General features: G+C 52.8%; 7 protein-coding genes across 9 annotated transcripts; 4 read left to right on the top strand and 3 right to left on the bottom strand.

Annotated features, from left to right (window-relative positions):
- The first annotated feature begins 4,739 nt into the window (after window positions 1-4,739).
- Window positions 4,740-6,883, top strand: PV05_09012 (uncharacterized protein). Its single transcript, XM_013458569.1, has 2 exons — window positions 4,740-5,616; window positions 5,767-6,883. Exons 1-2 carry the CDS (start codon window positions 5,021-5,023, stop codon window positions 6,659-6,661), a joined length of 1,491 nt encoding a protein of 496 aa, XP_013314023.1. The 5' UTR covers window positions 4,740-5,020; the 3' UTR covers window positions 6,662-6,883.
- Window positions 6,884-6,930: 47 nt separating this feature from the next.
- PV05_09011 (uncharacterized protein) lies at window positions 6,931-8,267 on the bottom strand. Its single transcript, XM_013458568.1, has 2 exons — window positions 7,910-8,267; window positions 6,931-7,841 (listed from the first exon to the last, which is right to left on the bottom strand). The coding sequence occupies exons 1-2, from the start codon at window positions 8,229-8,231 to the stop codon at window positions 7,108-7,110; spliced, it is 1,056 nt and encodes a 351-aa protein (XP_013314022.1). The 5' UTR covers window positions 8,232-8,267; the 3' UTR covers window positions 6,931-7,107.
- A 49-nt stretch (window positions 8,268-8,316) lies between these two features.
- PV05_09010 (phosphoglucomutase) lies at window positions 8,317-11,289 on the bottom strand. The gene is made up of 3 exons (XM_013458567.1): window positions 11,095-11,289; window positions 10,732-11,042; window positions 8,317-10,684 (listed from the first exon to the last, which is right to left on the bottom strand). Exons 1-3 carry the CDS (start codon window positions 11,139-11,141, stop codon window positions 9,375-9,377), a joined length of 1,668 nt encoding a protein of 555 aa, XP_013314021.1. The 5' UTR covers window positions 11,142-11,289; the 3' UTR covers window positions 8,317-9,374.
- Window positions 11,290-12,452: 1,163 nt separating this feature from the next.
- On the top strand, window positions 12,453-15,327 carry PV05_09009 (uncharacterized protein). Its single transcript, XM_013458566.1, has 2 exons — window positions 12,453-14,322; window positions 14,374-15,327. Exons 1-2 carry the CDS (start codon window positions 12,898-12,900, stop codon window positions 14,794-14,796), a joined length of 1,848 nt encoding a protein of 615 aa, XP_013314020.1. The 5' UTR covers window positions 12,453-12,897; the 3' UTR covers window positions 14,797-15,327.
- Window positions 15,328-15,931: 604 nt separating this feature from the next.
- On the top strand, window positions 15,932-17,364 carry PV05_09008 (uncharacterized protein; the record flags this gene model as incomplete). The annotated part of the gene is made up of 4 exons (XM_013458565.1): window positions 15,932-16,198; window positions 16,248-16,376; window positions 16,478-16,960; window positions 17,023-17,364. 4 exons carry the CDS (start codon window positions 15,932-15,934, stop codon window positions 17,362-17,364), a joined length of 1,221 nt encoding a protein of 406 aa, XP_013314019.1.
- A 276-nt stretch (window positions 17,365-17,640) lies between these two features.
- On the top strand, window positions 17,641-20,155 carry PV05_09007. Of its 2 annotated transcripts, XM_013458563.1 has the most exons (3): window positions 17,641-17,801; window positions 17,867-18,215; window positions 18,435-20,155. In XM_013458563.1, the coding sequence occupies exons 2-3, from the start codon at window positions 18,168-18,170 to the stop codon at window positions 19,317-19,319; spliced, it is 933 nt and encodes a 310-aa protein (XP_013314017.1). In that variant the 5' UTR covers window positions 17,641-17,801; window positions 17,867-18,167; the 3' UTR covers window positions 19,320-20,155. The 2 variants fall into 2 exon arrangements, with proteins under 2 accessions (XP_013314017.1, XP_013314018.1); XM_013458564.1 differs by having other exon boundaries at window positions 17,641-18,215.
- PV05_09006 lies at window positions 20,033-24,520 on the bottom strand. Of its 2 annotated transcripts, XM_013458561.1 has the most exons (4): window positions 22,907-24,520; window positions 22,761-22,853; window positions 22,600-22,703; window positions 20,033-22,549 (listed from the first exon to the last, which is right to left on the bottom strand). In XM_013458561.1, exons 1-4 carry the CDS (start codon window positions 24,084-24,086, stop codon window positions 20,423-20,425), a joined length of 3,504 nt encoding a protein of 1,167 aa, XP_013314015.1. In that variant the 5' UTR covers window positions 24,087-24,520; the 3' UTR covers window positions 20,033-20,422. The 2 variants fall into 2 exon arrangements, with proteins under 2 accessions (XP_013314015.1, XP_013314016.1); XM_013458562.1 differs by having other exon boundaries at window positions 22,600-22,853.
- Window positions 24,521-24,538: the final 18 nt, after the last annotated feature.

Genomic DNA, 24,538 nt, shown 5'->3' with positions numbered 1-24,538 from the left:
CTGGCTGTGGTCTGACGCTGGATGACGAGTCGGCCATCAGCGGTTTCGTTTTGGAGTGGGCCAGACAAAGCAAGACGAGGCGGGCACGGCCTGGCAGGGAGAAGACGGTGGTGGGTTGCATGCCTCCCTGACACCAAGGGCAAGGCGACGGGATCACCTGGTGGCTGGGCGCATTTCTGATCACGACAGATCAACGTTCCCTCGCGAGACCGAGCGCCAGCGCTAGCATTCGACCAATGGCTAGCTAGCTTGACTGATCTCCCAGGACGAGCATGCCTTGGTGCGTCAATCACCACGCTGGCACTCACACCAAATGGAAAATGCTTGCTGCTGCAGCACCGGAGAGAATGAAATTCGAGATGGATCGTGCCCGGAGCACAACGCGTTTTCGTCGTTGGCTGGCAAGCCCGCCGCCTCGCCGTTACTCAATTCGCCGCTACTCTTCGGTTGTTTACTTTGTCGGTGCATAGCGCCCATGGATCATTGCAGGAGAAATTGCCTCTGTTTCGCCGCAGGTAGCCAGCAGGAACCCTAAGCCGTCTGCTGTGTCTCTGTAAAGCCCTGTCTCCAAAACTCGATTTCCAGACTATGGCGAATTTGTTCGTGCACGGCCACGACTATTGGTTGCTGCTGCCGCCAGCACAGACAGCATCGGACACGACTGATGAGACGAGTGGACGATCGACTGTCGGTAGGTCGGCCAGTGTCCCAAGCGGCGAATCTGCTCAGAGCCGTATTGCTTTTGCGCCTGGCGCCTGGCAGGTGAGTAATGATGGTCCCGACCCAATTGCCTGCCGCTGCTATTCGTTCGTGTTTCAAGCAAGTTGGTGGGTGGAGGACTAGACATTGCAATGGCAGGACGCAGGGCACTGCGGCCTGTCGGTCTGAGAAGTACGCCTGTTAGTGCCTAAGGCACTAAACTTGATCTGACTGTTGCATTTCTGCTCGCTGGAATCTTCGCTTTTCCAATCTGACCGTCGGGCCAATCAGACGTATCGTGCTACTGCCCCCGCCCCGTGCTAGAGGTGTGGTTCGAAGCCTGGCAGAGGCCCTTCCATTCCTGCCCAATTGCTCCTCTCAGGGGCCATTCTGAGAAGTTTACTGTGGTAGCCGTCTCTGCACAGGACTCGTACTCCGCACAGTAGTTGACTCCTTTGAACTTGGGAGAGTTTGTGAGAGTTCTATCTTTGACGAAGGCCACATTGTGGTCAGCGCTACAGTGCAGGTGCCTGCTTCAACAGGAGACAGTCCACACTTCCGTCTGTTACCAAGATCCTTGGGATGTTCCCAACTTGACCCCTAACTTAGTACCAGCAGAATTGGCTTTGAAAATCCAGTCTTCAGCCACCGAGTCTGAACGGACGAGGCGATATAGCGTATAGCCAGGCGAATTTGAGAAACCCAACAACTGGCCGCATGCTTCTAGGATCCTGCCCCCGAGGCAGTAGTGCTGTAGTGGTGTGCCTCCAGCCCGCCGCACCAAATTTGCCTCAGGTGCTGGCGTCACGCAGTGCCAGTCGTGCCAGTCTTTGCCGGAAGTGTCGGCTACCGATTCTGGTGTGGCTTACAAAAATTATTTATTGACACAGCCTTCATTCGCCACAAACAATTAGCAGCATGGCGGGCCGAGCTGTTTCAAGAGATGCTTGACTGAAAACGATCCGCAGGGACAATTTAGCGGTCGAAGATGAGTGTCCGCTCTCTTGTTGCGCATGTGACCCCGCTTTAGCTCGTTGCGCATGCGAGTTGAGGTTCAGGACCATCCTCAATGGCCAAAACTGTAAAATAGTGTATTGAATAGCGCAAGCACCACAAGCCTTGCCGAAATTGATAGCCCATTGATAGCGGGTAGGCCACTGGGGAGCCAGAGACTAACCACTCGCGTGTCTCAGAGTGGCCATCGACGATCATGACCAAAGGTTCGTTCTCTGGCAGGGCAGTTTGGGTCTTTGACATCCTGGGACTTGAAGTCCCTGAGCGGCCTGAGGCAGAACCAGGACAGGGTTTGGCGATGAGGGAAGACAGGGGTAGAGAGACCTTGAGGTTCGCATGGACGCGAGAGGTGCAAGTCTAGTCGAGCGCCTCGCCCTTTTCGTGACAAGTCGATTACGTAGGAGATTATCTCCCGTGCGAGGATTTGGTCCTTCCCTTTTTTGCCTCTGCCTTGGGGGATGGAAAGCTGACCTTCACTTGACACATTCAGGCCACGTTGCCTAACGACTCAACGTCGAGAGTGGCGAGACAGGCCCCAGTGAGGGGCAGCCCTTGCCCTTGACAGTTGACACACGAGGATGCTGGGCATGCACCTGCATGCACTGCATGCTGGGAACTGTCAAACAAAGGGCGATCACGAGGCTGTTAGCGCCGTGTCTGATGCTAGTGTGTGAATCTGGCCACGATGATCTGCAGGCAAAAGCTGCCTTTGAAACCCAGTCGTGCCGGTGGAAGCAAGGAGATGACAAGCGGTGTGATGGCAAAATGGATGGCAAAATCGGGCAAAGACGATAAGTGCTTCCCCATAGCATTTTGCACACATGGCTTTATACTTCACCGGCGACCTTATCTCACTCCTGCCAAGAATCACGTGTGACAAATGTGTCTCATTTTTGCCTCAGTGATGCAGCATAACACCACTCTCAACATCATGCTACTGTACTCAAGCCGTTTGTACTTCTATGGCGGGACAATGATTGTGTGACGATCTATTCACGGCAAACACCATGGTGGGGGCATGAATTCCGCCCCTTGCGATACGGTATTCATGTCGGTAAGCGGTGGGCGGACCAGTTCGTCTTCGTTGGGGCCATCTGAGCATTACAGATGACTTCAATTCACGCACTGGAGATGTGTTGTTGAACCGGAACTCCAGCAGGGCTGGGTTCCGCCTACTCGTTGCACACTCTTTCCGTTCGGGAAAACGACCTTGCAGACCAACGCCAATTGTCCGACAGGCACAAGTCTCGTGTAGCCCGGAGCAATCATCTGAAGCCAATGTCCATATCCATGCTCGACTAGTTAATCGCGCCACCATCAGAGCAACTTTCGACGCCTGCAGAATCGACGGGCTTTTGCCAACACAGTTCTGAAGCAAGTCTACTGGGCTCTTCGGTGTCCCTCGTCAGAGCTCGCGCCGCCGGCTCCTCCCCTTCGTGCCGGTGATTACTTGCGCTGCACGCTGAACGCTGCAGCTAGTTTGTCACATTTGCGGTGATAAGGTGACACAGAGATGGTTGCCTGAGGTATCTTCTGACGCCTTCAGTTTGAGAATCGGCCGGCAACGGGGAGCATGTGCAACGTCCATTCCGTAATTTTCTAAGACGATTCTTGTTCACCCAACGTCTGTTCCCGGATCTGTCATGCGTGGAGATTCTCCCGCTGTTCGGCAACTATCGAATCCTGTGCTCTGCAATATGAGCGTTGCGTGACTAAGTTCGACGATTCCAGCTGGACTACTTTTGCTGCAGCACGTGCCACAGCCTAAGTTGCCTTTCTCGAAGACTTCTAGAAGGCTTCTGGAAACCTTCAACTCGCTAACTTTACAGCCCGGGCCACTTGACGACCATACTTCAATCTTGTTTCCATGTTCGTAAATATGTGTGAAGCGAGTTTCGAGAGGTTCCAGACCTCTGCAAAGCAACCGTGCAACCTTTTATCGAAGCCTCAGCATTGACTGTGGCTGGATTACCTGCCAACGACGATCGAGGCTACGCCACAAGATTCCACACAAGTTCATCACGGCAACTGCCACGAGGCTTCAACACCTCTATGCTACCTGAACGCACGAGCTTGTCAGTGGGCCGTCAACATATCGACCATTCTGCACCGATGCCGCTCTGCAAAAACGTGGAACAGTGCTACGAAATGCGCAACCGCTTCCGCGACCGCTCCAACGGACTTGACTTCACCGGTACATCATATGGGTGCATGCAAGCCTGGTGGCTTCTATTCGCTCGGTCCAGACTACGCCTCTTTTACAGGACTACAGTATCGTCCAGAAGCTCACAAGTCACTGCGCTGAAAGGGTTCCAAAAGACCTGGGACAATGCTTTCTACAATTTCAAGTCTCCCTCGACTTGGTCTGTAGTACGGCCCTGGACAGAGCTGCTTCCTTCCCCCTAGACCTCATCCTGGAAGGATCGGACTTGCTGACCGTTGCATGAAGGGACGTCGCTTGCTCATGATGCTCTAGAGCCTTATGTCGGCTCAACTACTTCTTGAGGACCCAATCCGCCTACGCAGCGACAGCTTCGGGCAAATACGCTAGGCCTTCTCTACGTCTCTATCAATTCCCCTTTGGCGAGCTGTCGCTATTGCAGTCACATTACTTCTTCTCTCTTCTGCTTTCTCACCCGCCGCAATCGTGAATGAATTCCTATTTTCGGTCTCGACTGCGACGACGTACTGTCGCTAATTCCAGGAGTATTACCAAGTCCTTGCCCAAATTGCCATACAAAGTCGTCATGCTGAGCAGACGGAGCTCATGGGTCATTATCGAGTCGTGGCTACATACCCCCAGCTCCTAGTGCAGCTCAAGCCAGCATTCAGTCTCTGTTGAACAGCCTCACCTCTGATATATATAAGTTGCTTGTCACCCAATCGGAGAAACTTCGTTCTATATCACATTTTCTCCTTCCGCTTCTGGTCGCAGATATGACGATCTCCTCGCTTACTTGAACTATCATGCCTACCACATACTACCTCCCTTACCGCTTCTTTCTCATGTTTATGGACCATTCTCTTGAACTTGTTACGATCATTCTGCACACAGTACTATTACCACCTGAAGAACGGCTTTACTTACGTGAACAGCAGTGTTTCGACTTGTTAACGCCCCTGGCCCCGTGAAGCGCCTTCTGATGAATTCCATCCACCGCATTCTCAACACTTGCACAGCAGCTATCGTAGCATCGGCGACCTTCCAGTACGCTCGTTTGACAACAATAGTGCTCAGCCGACGACGGTCCAGTTGTCAAGATCAAGATCAGACCCAAGCAACATCATCTCGAGTCATTATTCCACCATGACTCGAAGACAAGTGATATGTTCTCCTGCTTTTCCAAGTACCCCAACCTCTATCAACCGAACTTCACATGCGATTACATCTTCGCCTGACTCCCTCTGCCAACGTGAACCGCATGAGCGGTTCAAGGACCACCAGATCGCACCGCAAGACATGTCCATCCCCCCATTTCCATCCGACAAATCCAAAATGCACCTCATATCAACGGCTTTGCTCATTCCTGGTCGCGGCACACCCCAGCAAGACATGACGATTGTGATCCACGACAATCTTATCCACAACATCCACTCGACATCGACACTCCCGGCCTGCCTCCTCTCCCTCCCCCATGCTCATGTCCCTGTCCTCCTTCCTGGCCTCTGGGACTGCCACACCCACCTACTCGGCACCAAATCCTTCAACTTCGCCGAACTCCTAACCACACACCCTGCCACGGCCGGCGCCCGCCTCGTCCGCAACGTCCGCGACATTCTCCTCTCCGGTTTCACCTCCGTCCGCGATCTAGGTGGCTACGCCATCGAACTCTCCCGTGCCATCTCCGAAGACTCCCTACCAGGCCCGCACATCTACTCTGCCGGGTCCGCTATATCCCAAACGTACGAAATACCCCCCTCCCGCCTCCCCTTTTCCGCAAGACCCAACGTGGTGTATTCAAGCACGAAGTTCTTACGCTTTGTCGTTTTCGTTCCTGTTCTTGATACGATCCAGCCTCTCTAACTCTCTAACTCATTGTTGATCTTAAACAGCTGCGGACACGGAGATATCTTCGACCTGCCCTCCGACATTGTCAGCTCCCGGCTCGGCGTCGTGCACTCTCTCAACCCGGCATCGGCACCGGCACAGCACCCTCTCCTCCTCGCCGACGGCCCATCCGAGTGCCGCAAGGCGGTCCGACTCCTCATCCGGCGCGGCGCAACATGCATCAAAGTCCTCGCGTCCGGCGGCGTGCTGAGCATCTCCGACGACCCTCTGCGCCCACAATTCTCCCCGTCCGAACTGGAAACGATCGTCGACGAGGCGACACGTGCCGGCCGAATCGTCGCCGCCCACTGTCACGGCAAACCGGGCATCCTCGCTGCTCTCCACGCGGGATGCCACACCATCGAGCACGGCACGTACCTCGACCAGGACTGCGTTGAGCTCATGAAAGCCAAAGCCGCCATCTACGTCCCCACACGGACGATCGTCAAGGTCGGCGTGGACCATCCCGAGTTGATGTCTCCCGAGTCCTATGCGAAAATGCTCGAGACAGCAAAACACCATCGTGCCGCGTACAGGCTAGCAGTCAAATCGGGCGTCAAGATCGCGCTCGGCACGGATCTGGGCATCAGCACGCCGGCGAGCCATCCCTTGGCGCTAGGCCGGAGCGGTGGCGAATTGAGTTACGCCGTGACCGACGGCGGCATGACCCCCCTGCAGGCGATCGAGGCGGCGACGGCCATGGGCCCGGAAACTTTAGGTCGGCTAGGAATGGCACCCAAGAGCGGCCAGATCAAGGAGGGCTATGATGCGGATCTGATTGCGTTGCGTACGAATCCGCTTGAGGACTTGGATATTTTCATGGATCCGGCGAATATTACGCACGTGTGGAAAGCCGGTCGGTGTTTCAAGAGTTCTGATGCAGGTGAGAAGGACTTCTGAGCATGCGAGAATGTGAGCATCCCAACATGCAACGGGATCAGATCAGCCTTCAGTACCAGGCGCTTCAGCACCAAAGACAGGACGTACATCACTGATCATAAGTTGGGATTTTGGCAACATAACTAGTAGTACCTACCTTACCTAACGTTGAAGCCACACCAGTATTATCCGGTTATACGGTTGAACGTGACCATTCGGCCATGCAACACTATGGTCCATCAATTTGGAATCTTGTCATTCTTCAAAACGCCGCTTCCATGCTCTCTAGGCTCTAGTAGTATGATCTATGGTCCAGCACAGCTCCATTCCATCCATTCATGTCGTCGTTAGGTTTGGTCGTTCAATCAATCATGCCCCAAGATGAGCGTCCATCTTTTCAAAAATGCTTTCTCCACTTTCTTTCTGTCAACGTTACTCTCCCACCCCCTGAACTGACAGCATCAAGCTCACCGAGGAAGCCTCTCATCTTCGGTATCCTCAACCTCACCTCCTTCCTCTGCCCAGAACAGCCATCCCATAACGATGAGCATCTTCAACCCTGCGGCGGTCCACAAAGCTCCAGCCATGCCCGCCGAAGACTTGTACATCTCTCCACCTGTTATCCCACCAGTACACAGCGCAATGATACACAACAATCTCTGTCCCTGCCGTTTTTGCTGCACGCTCGCAAATTCCCATAGACTCGAGCTCTTCCTCCACGCCTGTCGAAGCGAGTATAAGTCGGCGGTGAAGTCAAAATAAAGCGCACTCAGCACGATCGTGGGCATATCTAGCACGGCGAGTAGGCGCGACAGGGTCGTTTGGCCAGCCGCCTGGAAGGAAAGCAAGGCTACCGGACACAGGTCGAGGAAATTGGTCAACGTGCCAGAACCACTGTTGTTGTTGCTGCTCCCGGAAGAGAAAGAGCCGGGGACGAAAGGTTGATTCGAAACCAGATTGAGAGTGACCAGGATGGCGGGGATGATCATCAAGGCTGTCTGGAGAGAGAAGGAGACGATGAAGATCCACCGACGGCGAGAGCATGGCTGTTCTGAGAGGCCGGTCGGGTAACGGTGCAAGGCGCTGAAAAATAGTGCTCCGAGGCAGAAGGAGCCTATTGCAGTGAGAGATTTGTAGTATTGCTGACCATGGCTGGCTTTGGGTAGCCCACCCAGACCGAGGGCGGCGAAGACGGTATTTCCTGAGCAAGGAAGACTGGTTAGTTCCTGACCACCATATGATAAAAAGGTCGGGAAGATGGAGTCATACCGGTCTGCATATTGACGAAGCAACTCCACGAGTTGAAAGCGACGCTATCGACGAGTCCAGAGATGAAAAAGCAAATAGTAATCACTAGGCCCATATATGAGGCCCTAAGTTCACGGGAGAGGTATTTTTGTATCGTTCCTTGTCGATGGGGGTTGTCGGTACAACCCATGTTTGCTCGCTTCTGTCTGTCAAGGCTTCCTGCTCTCGAGGACGATCCGGAGGCTTGAGGAGCGGGATACGTCGAGGTGTTGGTGAGAGTGAGGGACGACTCAATACGGCGGAGGTGATTTTCAACATCTTCAGGAAACGAAATGTTAGGCATAGTGGCCAGGTGAGGAAAGATCGAGTTACGGATGGCGGTCAGTCAGAGGGTACGTAGTAATGTACACTTTCGGCAAGAACAGTCTTCCTCGAGTCCTTTGTATGACTTCTTCGAGGGAAGCTGCATACATGTAAAGAAACAAGGACATCAAACCTCGCTCCTTTGGGCTGCTCGTCCAGATAAGAAAGGAGCAGACTTCAATGTCTGCACGGCCAGGAGGACAAGCCAAGCAGACAGATGATGTGGGTATAGCCCACATTATGTTTGTTGCAGTGTCACAGCTTCACTGAGGTGCGAGGATAGCTGTGCTCGGCTGTCTGTGGTTTCAACAATATGTGGGCACCCGGGCCACCCAGCTCCCATCATGAGGCTTCGTGATAGGATGAGTTGTACCTGATATTCTACGACTCACCGGGGGCTGAGGACAGTGACTTCCCTAAGCTTCAGCGGTCCGACGTCTCGGCAGGCAAGCACTGCAAATAGTCCGATGCCCAGTGTCTGTTCATTTCATAGTCCAATTTCCGGAGCGTCAATTGAATCAATCATTCGTGCGTCCCCTCTCAGTATCTGATAAGGGATTGTAGGAGGAAGACCACATTATCTCCCCAAGTAGGACAAGATGTAACTGATCTATCCGGCCAAGGCTGGGCGTGTCCTTTGCTTCCTAGATCCTGGCGTAGATCGGGCCCAATCAAGTATGGTGGCATAGTTTAACTGGACCATCAACTGCCTTTGACCACCTTTGACCAATCCACTTTCTCCTCTGCCAAGGGCGAGGCTGTGTCACTCTGAAGATCGGCAAAGACAAGTCAACATGGTGGATCGAGAGGTCGTCAGCATTTGTTGAGACCTGCGGCCAAGCTAGCACCCAGTTCTTGATCAGATTGGCGAAAGAGTATTGTTTCGGATAGTGGTCAAGGTTTATCTGAACTCCGAGGCTGTGCCCTGCTGATCGTCAGATTTGGCCAGAGAAACTTGGCCTGGAAAGGAGACGAAGGCATGTTGCGACATAGTCAAAGGTTGCATCATATTTTGGCATCTCTTGCTGCCTACCTCTATTTACAATTCTGCAGAACCCTGCTCTGTGTGGGTGAAATGGAAGCTGGGCCCCAAAAGTGAGATCGGACAAGAAGTCGGCCGCGCTTAGGTCTTGACATCTGGTTCCGTTCTGCCAATGAACTTCTGGAGTTGCAGTAGGTCGATTGCGAGTCCGACAGCACCCTTCAAGTAAGTCTGTGTATCTTGGTCGACTTTGCTCTTGTCTTCTTCGAGCTTCTCAACATAGAGTCGAATGGTTGCCCCACTGCTACCTGTACCCGACAAGCGGACGACGACTCTGGTACCGTCATCAAACTTGAAGTAGATACCTTGGTTTTTCGATACAGAGCCATCGAGATCAGTATACGAAAAGTTGCCGGCTTCGGTGATTTTGCGACCGGAGAGCTCAGAGCCAACGGTACCCTTGTCTGCAATCCTCTCTTCCAGCAACTTGATCATATCGCCGGCGCCTTCACTGCTGACATTCTCGTAGTCGTAGCGGGTGAAGTACACACGGCCATACTCCTGCCAGAATTCCTTTTGAATCTCACCAATGGAGGGGAACACGCCAGTCTCCTTGCCAACCCCCGCAATGATGTTCAACCAAGCCGTGATGGCCCAAACACCATCCTTCTCTCGAATGTGGTTTGAACCAGTGCCGAATGACTCTTCACCACAGATGGACATTTTGTTGGCATCAAACAAGGCACAGAAGAATTTCCAGCCGGTAGGCACCACGTAGAGTGGCAAGTTCCGCTTCTTAGCCACCAGGTCCAAAGCTGCGGAAGTTGGGAAGGATCGTGCGAGACCGTAAACACCTTGCTTCTTGAAGTACGGGATATACTTCTCGGCGTAGTGAGCAATGATGGCCAACGAATCACCCGGCGAGACGAAAGCATTCTTGCCATAGATCATGTTTCTGTCACCATCTCCGTCCGAGGCTGCACCAAAATGGATACCTTCCTTGTCCACTCTTGCAACCAGATCATGGGCGTAGGTCAGGTTGGGATCTGGGTGGCCACCGTTGAAGTCTGGGCTAGGTGAGCAGTTTTGAGTGCTGTTGGGTCCTAGACCAAGCTCTTTCTGGAAGATTGCAACGCCATACGGACCAGTGACACCCGACATGCCATCGAACAGGACCTTGAAATCGGGCTGGGACTTGAAGAAAGAACGAATGAGGTCGAAATCGAAGATGTCCTTCAGCATGGTAATATAGTCGGCAGTAGAGTCAATGATCTCAACCTCGAGGTCTCCATACTTCTTGGTGCCAATTTGATCGAGATCGATGTCAGGGATGTCGGCAATCTTGTAGGAGGTGAGAGACTTGGACTTTTCGAAGATGCTATTTGTGACGGTTTCTGGCGCCGGAGCTCCATTGGACAGGTTGTATTTCATGCCAAAGTCGGCCTTGGGACCTAAGTGTGGTCAGTCAGGGTTCGAAGCTGGGCCTCGGCGAACTTACCACCTGGATTGTGGCTGGCGGTCAGGAGGATGCCGCCGGTGGCTTTGCGGATGCGGATGACATGGCTGGCAGCAGGTGTGCTAAGAATGCCATTTTGTCCGATGACCAACTTCTTGACGCCATATGCAGCACCGATCTTTGCAATCAGTTGCATAACCTCCGGGTTCCAATATCGTCCATCACCGCCAATGACAAGGAAAGCACCTTCTACACCTTCGGGTATGGACAAGAGGATTGAGGTAATGAAGGACTCGCTGTAGTGAGGCTGCTGGAAGACGGTGACCTTCTTTCGAAGACCTGATGTGCCAGGCCTTTTGGGGCGGTCAGAGAATGTCATTCATTGGGAGAGCAGTATGGACGTACTTCTGGTCGGTGAACGGCTTGAATTCGACCTCCTTGACGTTGGCCATTCTGATGACTTTCTTGAGGAAATGAGAGACGTAAACGCCTTGAATTGATCACAAGAGCCTCTATGTGAAGTGAAGAAGAGGACAGATTTGGGTTCTGAGGTATGGTGGGAGAGAATAGTATCCGTTGAATTGAAAAAGAAGCGCAGCTTCAACGCGGGGTGAAGTGGAAAATGAGGGCAGCAGCAAGCAATTCGACAACAATACGTCATGCCCGGCGGAAAATGTAGCGACTCTTCTAATTGGCTGAATGGGCTCATCTAAGCATTTGGCAGCGACATGTTGCAACCCTCAGACCACTTCAGTAGGTAGTCTTCGCACTGCAAAATGCGACATGTTTTGTCCTCGACACGACCTGACAGCGCCATACCTAGGTATATATCATTCAGCGCCAGCCAGGATGATCCCTTTGGAGAGGCACAAAATAGTCTCTGAACGAAGACCTGTCATGCCAAAGTCCAGGGACACAATCACCAGGTTCATCTTGTAGCGTCAATCATACTACTATGTAATAGCTAATCCACCCCGAAGCATCCGCTCTCAACTGCCTATTTCAATCCGGGCAGTGAACGAACCAATCAATATCGTGCAAGACAGGCTCAGACTATAGCTTCATGAGCATTGTTTCGAGCCTGTCAAGTATAGTAGTCCAAAGAACCCAACCAGGAGAGTCTGCGGCTAGAGCACACTCAATCACTTTTCGAAAGGGATGTTCCATCAGGTAGCTAAAGGTCGATCAGCACCCGTGACTGGAGATGTCGCCGTATCATGCCTTCAGTAAAACGCCGAGAAGCTCTGTTGCCCTGCTTGAGGTTCATCCAGTCCTGCATAATGCTCATATATTGCTGGATGAGGGGTTAATCGCAGCGTCATCGTGAGAAGCCTTTTACTTCTTCGGAACCGTTCGTTGATCATTGATCCAAGCAAGCAGTCCACTTCCGGCCATTACAGTGTCATGCCGAACATTGCTGGACCTGTAGAGAATGATGGGAGTTAGCTGTTCGACAGGAACATACCTAGGGCAGCATAGCATTGCAACAACGATTGGCCGGACCCTGATCACGGACCCTTGAAGGAGCTCGCTTACCGTTTCTCATCAATTGAGACGAGAAGAGCAGAGGACTGGAGGACTGGAGGACTGGTCCGAGAGGATCTTCTCTCCGCAAAAACTAAGGGAAGACTTGGCCGTGCCGTGCCTGGAGCGCGTGACTCAAAAGGGTTAAGGCACAGCTGTGGCTAGTGTGGCATCTCTTGGCGGATTGTAGGAGTGTCTGCACTGTTCTGTCTGCCTCGTTGGAGTATGGGCTCTGGCCTCGTAGATTCACCTTGATCAACTCTAGACATAATTTCCCTCAACACTGTCTTCTCCCCATCATTTTCTGCTACGATCAAATCCATCGCTATCCGCTGGCAGCCGCCTATGGTGACTCTGTGAATCGACTTCTCATTCCTTTATCCCAGTACTGCTCCAGTCACGATTTCGTCTCCACCGACAGCTCACCGGTTCCCGACCCTTTCAACTCACCGGTCCCGACATTTCCAACACCCGACAGCCGCGTGACCTCCTCTCTTTGAGTCGAACCGGATGTGCTCTGTTCATGGTCATTGCTGAGCAGAAAGAGTTGGGAAATACAATCAGCCCAAAGTTGCAGGACTTCATCCTGTATCTCGGAGACCCTCTCCGCATCTGCCTCTGCGCGCGCAGAGAGCGGAGAATCAACAACCCAGCTAGACAAATTTTCGGGATCCCATCTTCATCATGCCTTGCTTCAAAGGTCTCGCCGTGAGCATACATACTCCAAATGGACCACTGCCAGAATACTCGGTGCAGAAAGCCTCGCGCTTATCCAGGATCAGCACCTTCATCCCTGTACCACCCGCGAAAGTCCCGGCCGACTCAGTGACGGGCAAACCTGAACAATCTACTTTTGCAATTTCTATCACACTACTGACTCCCAGTCAAGAAGTCCCTTACTCTACCCCGAAACCTACACCGGAGAACCCAGACCCCAAGCCCAAATTGGTTGGAGGGTTACCCGGCATTGGTAGCGAACGCGGAAAGTACACTGGCACGATCGGGCCCTATGTCCCTTTGACCACCTCTCCAAACGAGACGATCGCAGCCTACATCTACTTTGATGGCCGAGCAAAGGAGGAGGTTGCAACACTGCTTAGGAAGGGCGAGGAGACGTGGGTCAATAGTCGATGGGTCAGTGTGCCTGACAAAGAAGGTGGTGGTCTGGCAGAGCGAGAGTTCTTGTTTCGTGAAGTCGGCCTTGAGCGATGGCTGAATGGTTTGGACCTTGACGGCAAAGATGCCGCCGCGACGATCGAAAGACGACGACAAAAACTAGAAAAGAAGATGGAAAAGAGAAGAAGAAAGCGGAAAGAGACCGTCGGTAGTGACGACGAGGCCAATGGAGATTCCAAAGATTCACGGCGAAAGAGCACCCTGCGATACGGCGAGAATGGCGAAGTGCAGGATGTCTCCGACGACGAAGGATCCTTCAGTGACAGTGGATCATCCGAAGAGGATGACGATCCCATCCCAGAAGCAGCAGGTCAGATCAAGGTCGCCCTCTTCCGCGTGTTGGCTTCTGGAGAGATCAAGCGGGGAGAATACTCGCCTCAATTTGACGCGCATGACGATTCCGAAGAGTCAGGCGGTGAAGGCGCAGCCGCCAATGGTGAGGGCAAGAATCGAGCCGATGTTGACCATACAACTAGTTTTGCGAAGCCCAAGACTTTGGATCCTAAGACGATCTCGACTCAAACTGTTACCGGCATCGATCCCACGGACAAACCTTATGCTGTTTTCACCTTCCTATACCGAGGAGAGCGTCAACTACAGAAGATGGGTATTTTACCGACACCGAAATCCGAGAAAGCACCTTCGAGCGCAAAGCGACGCAGCATAGCCGCCGAGTTGCCCAAGCTGGGACCTCTGAAGAAAGAAGGCGCGGCCGGCTTTTCAGGCTTCCGAGATGCCGGAGCACGACGGGCCCGGAAAAACAAGCGAGGCAGCGATGACGAGATGGACAGCGATAGTGGCGATGAGCATGGTGGCATCATTGGCAAAATGGAAGATATCAACGATGCAGACGTGAAGCGTGATCCCAACATGCTCGGTCCAGAAGATGCTGAGCGCGCAGGTCAAGTTGCAGAAGGGATCCGCAAGATGAAGGTAAGAGACCCCTGGATGTTGAAGTTTCGGCATGGGCTAAAGTATTGTCAGCTCAAAAGACAGCATTCGGCAGAACCGCTGAACAGTAACGGCATCACTGAAGCCCGCAAGAGCTCCAAATCTGGCAGTCCCTCGACAGCATCGACGCCAAAGATTGGTGGCGACGAGCTGGGAACTTCACCCGGCACCTCCAATCTCGGCAACTCAGCAGGTCCAAATTCGAAGCAGGAAGAAGATGAAAGCTTCATGGTCGGAAGTCCGATGAAGAGACAACGAGCCAGTGTCGCGGAATTCGACGCTGACATTCAAAGCCGCTTGACCGGCGCTATGCCGACATCTGCAGGAGCCATCAGCGAGGTCCTGGGAACTTCAGGACAATCTCAAGCAGCTAGCACGAGCGCCGCTCCCTCCGGCTTACAGTTCGGTGGCACATTACAGAAACAGCCGGCTGCTGATGACGACGAGGAACTATGACGAGCGTGCCATCAGCGTTACTCGAGTCAAGTTATGAACATCGACGACCTCTCCCTGGGTGTTCTCTTCACTACAATTCAAAAGCTGACTTGCTCAGAAGTCGGGCATATTCAAGCACTTTTGCCAGCATTGGAGGTTGGAAATTCGAGCATATCAAGTTGTTTTTATGGAAGCACACCTGGCGCTTACCATGAGCCTGGGTGTTTGTCACAGGTTGTTGAGCAGAGCTTGTTGGCCGAAATCAGAGGGCAGATGTCTCCGACGGACGAAAGGTTTCTCGAGCGGATGTGCCTGAGAAGGCTCTCGAAGCCACGGGAGGTCGTCTGATGCCCTGTCGTCGGCAAGAAATGGTATGGTAGGAGCACGAAGGAACCGACCAAACCCAGAGTCCGAAGGCATGGAATAGTGTCTCAGGAGCCTCCGTTGCTGGCTCAATTGCAGGGTTTCTGTACCACTAGATGCCAATTGTTGAGGACGAAAAGAAATACGAGACAACTCGATCCAAACTATGAATTGCACATTGTTCACGACTGTTCAATCAGTGAAGCCTGTGCCACTGTGATTTGGCACAGTAGACTTTTCTCTCCTAGATTCCATTTTTGTTGGCCGTTCGAGGACACTACAATGTTCTATGATCTCTGCTTCGCAAGTGCCTCTTAGTAACCAAAAAGTGGCTTCTAGGGACACCTACGCGCTATTCACCTTCAGCGTCAGCGGACGTAGAATGGATGACTTCCGTCGTGCATGCTAACGCAAGCCATCGACCTCTCATTCTGCCTGCGGCAGTTGTTCAGTTGCTCCAGAACGTACTCGCGTCAAGCTTGCCCTGCCTGGAGTCTCGCATTCGATCCAGAGTGCTGTTAAACGTCACCTCAAAAGGGGAACCACGCACCCCACATTATTCGCTTATCTAAAGCACTCTCTATGGCGCGCATAACGCGCAAATCAGGGTTAGCTAAAGCTGCTATCTAGCCCTCAGTCTTGGTCATGCCACAATCTGGAAACGGTACGCATTCTACAAGAGTCTGGCGCGCTTTGCGCCTCAAAAAGGAGATGAGCCTGATGGCTGAGGATACTCGCACACTACTTGCGTGCAAGGCCACGACCGGGTATCTTCAAGCGCAGCTACAGTCCAATGTACATGCTCTTCATTGTTGCCGACACAATCTGTGCACTGAACATTTCAGTTGGGGGAGGTGGCTATGTGGCAGGATCGTGGTCATCTCTAGCACCGGCCGTACAAAGTGGATATGCCGCTGTTTCGACAGATGCTGGCCACAGATCAAACGATTCAGGAGATGCCACCTCCTGGGCTTTGGTCAGCGACGGGAACGTCAACCAATACCTGCTTCTGGACTTTGCATCGAGGTCCATTCATGACATGACCATCTTGGGGAAGGCGGTAACCACAAGCTTCTACGGATCTGCGCCAAAGTTCTCGTACCTGGCAGGGCTGTTCCACTGGAGGAAGACAAGGCATGATGGAAGCCCAAAGGTACCCTGACGATTATGACGGGATTGTAGCTGCGGCGCCTGCCATCAACTGGAACGACTTCACTCCGGCGCAACAGTGGCCGTTCGTAAGTAATTCCCATGCCCCTCCAGGAACTGTAGTATTGAGACGCGAGTCTTTGCCGATTATCACCCCTGTTCAGCGATGAAGCTTTTTGACGGTTTGCAGACGGTCATGAACAACGAAGATTATGCACCACCGCAATGTGAGTTCGACGCCGTCAACGCCGCAGCCATTGCCGCATGTGACGCCTTAGATGGATTGGAAGATGGCATCATTGCGGCTCCTGGACTCTGCAGCTTTGATCCGGCAAGTCTCATCGGGAACACATACTCATGTGAGAGCGACGGGAGCCAGAGACGGTTCTCGAACAAAACTGCGACTGTTGTCAAGAAAATCTGGCAAGGTCCAGTCACAGCTAATGGCAGCAGCGCCTGGTATGGCATCCTACCTGGAACCAATTTCAGCTCGCTTGCGCCGACGGAGACATTTGGTAACGGCACCACCGTCCCGCAACCTTTCGAGATCTCGGACAGCTGGTATCGGAATTTCTTGTTCAAAGACCCCAACTATAAGACTGCGAATATCAGTTACGCGCAGTTCCAAGCATTAACTCTCACCAGTCTCACCAGGAGTACGACTCGGTTATGGGTACAGCGGATCCGGACCTCTCGGCCTTCAAGGCTCGTGGTGGGAAGATGTTGACATGGCAGGGCTTGGCTGATAATCTCATCATGCCGAACGGAACGATGCATTACTATGACCAGGTCGCGGCGCTCGATCCCGCGGTTGGCGATTTCTATCGCGTCTTCTTCACCCCTGGGGTGGGACACTGTGGAGGCGGCAGTGGCCCGGTGCCTGTGGACATCTTGATGGCTCTGAGACGTTGGGTGGAAAATGGCACAGCTCCTGGGCTGCTGGAAGCGGCGAGTACTTACCCCATCAATGGGACCATTCGGAGACAGAACCTGTGTCCCTACCCGTCAATATCGAAGTATGCTGGATATGGTGACCCGGCAAAAGCGGCCAGCTTTGCTTGTGACAGCAGTTTCTGACAGAACTCGAGGCATGCAGAATCGAAGTGGCATCGCGGCTGTTGAGAATCGTATCATAGCGGGAGTAGATTTTATCCTCGTGTCATTCTAATTCGTGTGGGAGGGTCACGTGACTGTGTCACGTGGTTGTATCACGTGGGTGTCTGGATATCAGTCCCGTCCCTCACGAAGGTCACAAGTCTTGACGCAGCCTTCGTGCCAAGATGAGTTCTGACTGGCGGAGAAGGAACGTCCACTTCCGTTGGGAGAGCGACATCGACTTTTCTAATTGCCGTCGTCATATCTAGTCATTTCGATGATTTCGATGACTTCGATGAATTTCGATCATCCCTCCCCCTCTCAAGCCTGACCATGAACCGTCTTCATGCCCGTGTTCCTGCGACGTGAAATCTGCTCCATCTGGCAATGATCGGAAGCCTCACTCGGTTTCTTCCATGGTATTGGGCGTTTGTTTTAATGGCTTCTTCGGGCCCAGATTGAAAGCTAACGGCACGAACGGTAGGTCTCCAGCTGAAGACTGTCTTCGTCATACCCATCGCCTTAATTTCCTCTTTGTAGTCTTGTATAGACTGGCCACTTTTATCCCTAGTACACCTTGTCCTTCAGACGATCCCATCCAAACCGCTACAACTGTCGACATATATCCTCCTATCACAAGCCTCTGTTCCTACTCCAGGCTCGACGAGGACAACTCTGGCAAAGCATCATCGATCTGAGGTTCCGAAGAACACGACACAAAAGTCCAGGCGCCTTGTCGCTCACCCTTCAGCTCCAGCTCAAAGTCAAAGTCGCGCAACAGCACCATGGCATTGACGCGATCTACGGATCCACTGGTCTGGATCGACTGTGAGGTAGGTACAGTGTTTCTATCTGCAGATTACAAGCACAAGTGAAAGACACCATGCATAGAATGTCGTCCGACATCCGCCAGTCATCGTTCACCATCCCATCCTCCCATGAAAGCACTTGAAAGCAATACCCTCGACGGGCACGTTTTCCAGATCCCATTCGCGCCGACGGCAGAAGATAAGTCCCCAACAAGGCCATATCTCATGCTGACACTGAGCAAGATGACAGGCCTTGACCCGTCGACGGATACGATAATGAGCATATCATGCATTCTTACAACATCCGACTTACTACCACTAGATAACGGAGGTTTCGATGCTGTCATTCAGCACACGCCCTCCCAATTAGCCAACATGTCAGAATGGTGCGTCCGCACACACGGCGCTTCGGGCTTAACACAAGCATGCATCAACTCCACCACGACTGCCATTATCGCGGCGCAGGCCTTGCTTCAGTATATCAAGCAGTATATCCCAGAACCACGGCGCGCCTTGTTAGCGGGCAACAGCATCCACGCCGACAAGATGTTTCTCCTGGTTCCACCCTGGAAACCCATTCTCGAGCATCTGCATTACCGGTTATTCGATGTCAGTGCCACGAAAGAAATGATCAGACGGTGGGCGTGTGCAGAAATTTTGGAAAACGCACCTGTCAAGCAGCTCAAGCACACGGCTCGAGAGGATATCCTTGAAAGTCTGACAGAGGCCAGGTACTACAAGCAGTTGATTGGGGGGATGTTTCCTTCTGGGACTGCATCAGGAACTCGAATTGTTTCCAGACAATCGATAAACCCCGGCTCGACTACATGGGGCTATGGGGTCGACACTGGTGGTACGCCGAGTATAACTATGTCCACGGGTGCTCCTGGCGTGACCATGCCAGCAGGGCAAGTAGCTGGCCACGCAAATGCCGAAGCTGGATCGCATGGCATGGTCGGCTCTCCCCAGGACTCCGTTGCCCATCCCAAAATTGGACCTCCTCTCGTACCGGGCAACACGATCGGACTGAAACAAGCGCAGGAGGAATGGAACGTCAGAAGAAATAATGGAACGCGAGCAGGTGACGTTGGTGACTTGGGTGAAGGATTCCGGACAGACGTGCCATAGGACGGTTACGAAAACCAGACCCGAAAAGAAGGCTGTCAAAGACGGCGGAAAGGACCGAAAGCACTATGCACCACTAGCCGCCCTACCGACCCAATTTCGCGTGAGAAGAAAATTTTTATCCATGGTATAAGCCCAGGCACAGTGTAACGCGGAACCCAGTCATTGTTTTACGATGCGTTTCTTCGGAGCTCGTCAACAACCGTACCAGAATCAGGAAAATAACAGGCTATCGGGCCTTGGCGCCCTCCTACAATATTGCGAGCGAGCTTTGGAAACAATGCACAACTTTCAAAGGGCAACTCAGGGACTCACCGCACGCAGCAGCAAGGTTTCGACGTCCCAAGTCACTGATAGCAATGGATAAAGCCATGGGACATTCGGGGGCCAAGTCGCTGATAGCAATGAATAAAGCCCTAGGACATTCGGGGTCAAGTGGCAGATCATGGCGTTCTAAAAAGAACAAGACACTCCATGACAATACAAGGGCAGGCCATGTCAAAGTGGACGGCCAGGAGCTGACTTCCATATCCAGGGCAAGGCAACACCTCGCCGGAAGAAACACAGAAGCAAAAACAAACCTCTTCTCGTTTCCCCAGCACCGCACGTCTGACGATGCCACACCTTCCAAAATAGGTTCTTTGTTCTCTCCTCCAAGGAAGAATGTGGTAGGATATTATGGGGAGGACCTCGAAAGGACAATTTATACAGAGGCCAGAAGAAGTTGATACGGGACCTTCAATTGTGCTATAAGCCATAAAGCAATTCAATGTTGTCCGTGTGGCTACTTTCAAAAATTGTTCTGACGTCGTCTCGAGGACCACGAGAGTGACAAAGACAGCCACAGAGAGGGCCTTTCCTCAACCCGAAGCCAGTCCCTAATGCTATTAAACGTGATGGAAAACGGTGAGCACCCTAGACAGATACAAAGCTCTCATAAAAAGCAAGAGCTAGTCTTTCACAGCCAACGCTCGCACTCACAACACCCTGCTCTGTTCACAGTGCCTTTAGTTCGCCGACATGCTGCGTCGAAATGCCAATGGTACAGCCACAGCGTGATGACGCCGATGGTCTTCTCGAGGCTTGGTCCGTGGAGGAGTCAGCCACTAGAAACTCCTACCGGGTGGTCCGAAACTGCTTGCACCAATGCCCCCGAATGGACTGGTCTGGATATGCTGGCTGTGGCCCATGACGGGACTACCAATCTCGCCGACACTACCTCTTTGGGGGGCAGGCCCCTCATCAACAAATTTGATCACTTGTCCTCTGGCTTTATCGATGACAACCTCAAATGAACCACCGCCATTTTGCGGATTGCCTTCTGTATCACAAATACCCAGCATTTCATCCATCGAGACAGGCGGTTCGCCCGGTGCTTTGAGCGTCTCCAACTGTCGGAGAACTGTCTGTGCTGGATGATAGCCGTCGGCACTAGCTCCGGGAATCTGCGACAACTGTCGACATGCCTGAACAAGCATCAATCTGACCGCAATTGGCCGAGGAAAGTGTGATCTGGGAACGGGTTGAGGTCCACCACCGATGGCACCAAATGGAGGCTGAGACCAACCTGGGCTCGGACGTTGTGGCCCTGGCGGTCCCCAGCTAGGTGTCGGACTCATCGCAGAATGGAACCCACCCCAGCCATGGTTCATTGGTGCAAACGGTTCTTGCTTGTGCTCTGGAAAACTGCTTGCAAAGGGCAATCTTGTCGACCCAGGCGGACCAACAGGTGGCATATTCATTCGGGAGTCTGTGTTTTCCAGGAACGGTGCGTCGGAGTCATCCAGCAATGCTTTGCTGCCAAGCTGAGTCGTAAGCTGTTCAACCTCGACATCGGGCGATTTTCGCATTGGTTTCTGCTTGTCTGGCGTGGTGCTAGATGGGCGAGCGATTGGTCCTGGCCGGGATATTGGAGTCGGCTGCGAGCTAGTTTCCGTAGAGGGCTGCCTCGAGTGACCTGATGGCTTTGAGACTGGCTGCTGGCTAACCATAGGCCCCACCTGCCCTGGAGGTTGCGGCACGAAAGGCATTTGTTGACCCGGCTGAAACGGTCGGGGAATCCCAGGAGGATACTGCATTCCGTTCATGGCGAAGCGTTGATGGTTGCCCATAGGAGGAGGCCCTTGGTACATTGGCATAGGAGGCATCATGTTGGGCATCATCCCCTGACCACCCATTGGCAGACCATTGACTCCCATGGATGGTAGCCCATTCATGTTGAAAGGATATTGTCCACGGCCATTGTTGTTCAAAGGCGATCTTGGAGCGGACGGCTGGGGATGATGCAGGACAGGCGGTTGACCGTGAACCTTTGCGGGCTGCCCTGGCGCAGGGGTTTGGGCCATGGCCACTGTTGCAGGCGATCCAGAACCCCCAGAAACATCCGTACTCGCTTTTTGGGACTTTGGAGAAGAGCCATGAGAGTGCTGACTTGGCTGAGAAGGTTGTCGATTTCGAGCCGGTGTAGGAATTTTGGGAGGCACAGCTGGCGTAGCAACCTGGAAATGGGGCGACTGGACGCTAGAACCCCGTGAAGGAGGATGTAGACCAGGCGGAAGGGCCACAGGCTGTTGCTTCATAGTAGGCGGGTGAGGTTTGGCGTCCTTTTCCGCTTTCTGGACGGCCTCTCTCTCTCTCCTCGCTTGCTCATCTTTGGCCTTTTTCTCCTGTTCCTCCTTGGCCTTCCGTTCCTTGGCCTCTCGCTCTTCCCGCTCCTTCTTCTTCGCCTCGTCACGCTTCAGCCGCTCTCGTTCTTTGGCTTCGCGTTGTTTGCGCTCGATTTCGGCTTGTTTCTCACGCTGTTCTTGCTGTTTCCGATGCCTCTCGGCCTCTTTTCGCAGGCGTTCTTCCTCTGCAGCCTTCTTCTCAGCTTCGCGCTTCTTACGTTGCTCTTCCCGTCGTTTGCGTTGTTCCTCTTGCCGCTTCTCTTCCAACTCTCGGGCAGCAGCTTCCATGGCGGCCTTTTCGGCTTCTTTCTTGGCCTTCTCCTCATCTTTGGCCTGTTTCTGGAGGCGCTTCTTCTCCTTCTTCTTAGCCGCTTCTCTCGCCTTCTTCGCTTCTCGTTGACTGTCGAGGCGAGTCTCTTCGTCGAGTTCTTCTAGCAGTTTTCTTTGACGTTCCGCTGCTACCTTCTCTCGATATGCTGTTAAGACCCGTTGTTCGAACATTCGGGCTGCAAATATCTGGAACATGCGTCGGCCTTCTTCCATTCGCTGTTCTTCAGTCATGGAGTCCTAAGCAAATTGTCAGACCCGTAATCCGCCATCGTAAGCTCTGGACCAACCATTTCATCTCCTTCGAAATCGTCTTCCTCTTGACTGTCATAGTCCTCATCATCTTCATCGTCGTCATAATCATCGTCATCATCTATGGGAGGATGATTGTGACCTTGATGGTAACCTTGATGAGCATATGAAGAAGAAGGGTAACGAATTTCTTCCTCACGTTGCATTCGTCTTTCGGCCAACTGCTCCATCATATCTATGAAGTGTTTTCCATCGTTCTTTAGCAGGTCGTCCGCAACCGTGAGTATGCCATCTGTAGAAGTGTTAGTCGATGCAGCCAATTCTCAAAAGGAGTACCGTCCAGACCCTTGACAGTCAGACTATTGCCAAACTGGAAGAAATCAGGGGGACCAGGAGGAAGACCATGATCGTCGTATTCATCGTCGTCACTGTAGGCTTCCTCGTCCTCGTCGTCATATTCATCCTCATCTTCAAGGTCCTCGTCATCCCCATCGACCTCATGTACACGACCTCGAGAAGGATACGAGCCTGCCATGGGATGTGCGAGTCTCTTGAAGGATGGACGTGGTGGCGCCATCATCGGCGGTACGCTGGGAAGATCGGTGTTATGATTGGCGAATTGCTCAAGCTCTTCGTAGTAAGCGTCGTATAGCACTTCCAGCTCTTCCTCGATTGCCGTCCGCTTTCTCCCACACACCGAACAACTGCAGGAATGTTTTTGCTGCTCCTTCATCTTGCGCAACACCGCCTCCTTCTCCACCTTGACCAGAGATCGTCGTTCTTCTTCGCCAAGTTCCAGCCAGAATTGCTTGATATTTTCTCGTTCGGCTTGGGTGGAAGTATTCCAAATGTGGTCGCTACTCGACAGCTTATGAGATGCCCGCATGGCTGCATTCGACAAGGTCGGAATGTGTGTCCTCGACAGCATGGTGGACGACCTTGATAAAGAGTCGTTTTCGGGCAGATGAGACCTCCCGCTTTTGGACTTCTTCCGCTTGCTCGTATTCAGCCATGAGCTGTCCGGAATGGTGTCTGCACCTTCAGCATACCGGGGATCCTCGTCACCGCTATAAAAGGCTTCTTCTGGACTTCCTAGATCGGCGTAGGAGGGATCTGAAGGATCGGGGTAATCAGGTTCCTCGGTGAAGTAGCCTTTTACCGGTCCTCGCCCTTGCTTGACTGGCGGCAATTGTCCATTGGGCTTTGGGCTTGCATGATCATCACCATTCAGATGGATTTGTTCCGCGGCTCGTCTTGCAGCCTCCTTCTCCCGTCTCTTCTGCTTTTTCCGATTCACAGCCGGAGCGGGTGTACGCTCTCCTGCGGACTCAGTAGTGTCTCCTGTCTTCGAGTCCTCATCTTCCTTGTCGGCAGAGCTTTGCATATCCGTGGGTTTCGTGGAAAGTGCGACTGGATTGGACTTGGGCTGAGAAGAGGGAGGTGTAGGCGCATTCTTCGAGGAGTCTTTTGCTGGTTGTGGCTTAGCCGCGTTGACCTGTGTGCTTGCATTTCTCTTTGCGGGCATCGTGATGCGTGAGTGCCGATGCCAGTCTCAAGACTAAGAATATGTTGCGAGGCCTGAAGCCGTTATCGATCCGATCAGGTTGACATCTAAGGTATGGTTCTCTTTTGCAGCTGGCGGGGTATGACAAATCGAGGGTCAATGAAGGCAGGAAAATTAGGAAGAGGTGGATCGAGGACAAAGGAAGGGATATTCGAGGGTATCGAGGGAAGTCAATCGCGACGTTGTGGTGATTTTTGGCGGAAAGAAGGTGGTTGTTCTGCAGTGAAGGGAAGTTCGATGTCAGTCACGAAGCCAGTTTCGTGGGGCGGCGATGCGGCGTTGCGTACAGGCTGCGCTTGAGTACCTAAAGGGTAAAGTCATGCCTGAACAAACTGCGTTTGAGGCTCTGACAGGGAACTGCCGCCGAGTAGAGACACCCAGAGCGCAGTTACAACTTGGTTCGCTTGGTAAGT

Source organism: Exophiala xenobiotica, assembly GCF_000835505.1.
Source record: "Exophiala xenobiotica strain CBS 118157 unplaced genomic scaffold supercont1.5, whole genome shotgun sequence".
Lineage (NCBI taxonomy): Eukaryota > Fungi > Ascomycota > Eurotiomycetes > Chaetothyriales > Herpotrichiellaceae > Exophiala > Exophiala xenobiotica.
The sequence above is the reverse complement of the archived record's forward strand: the minus strand, read 5'-3'. Positions and strand labels throughout refer to the sequence as shown.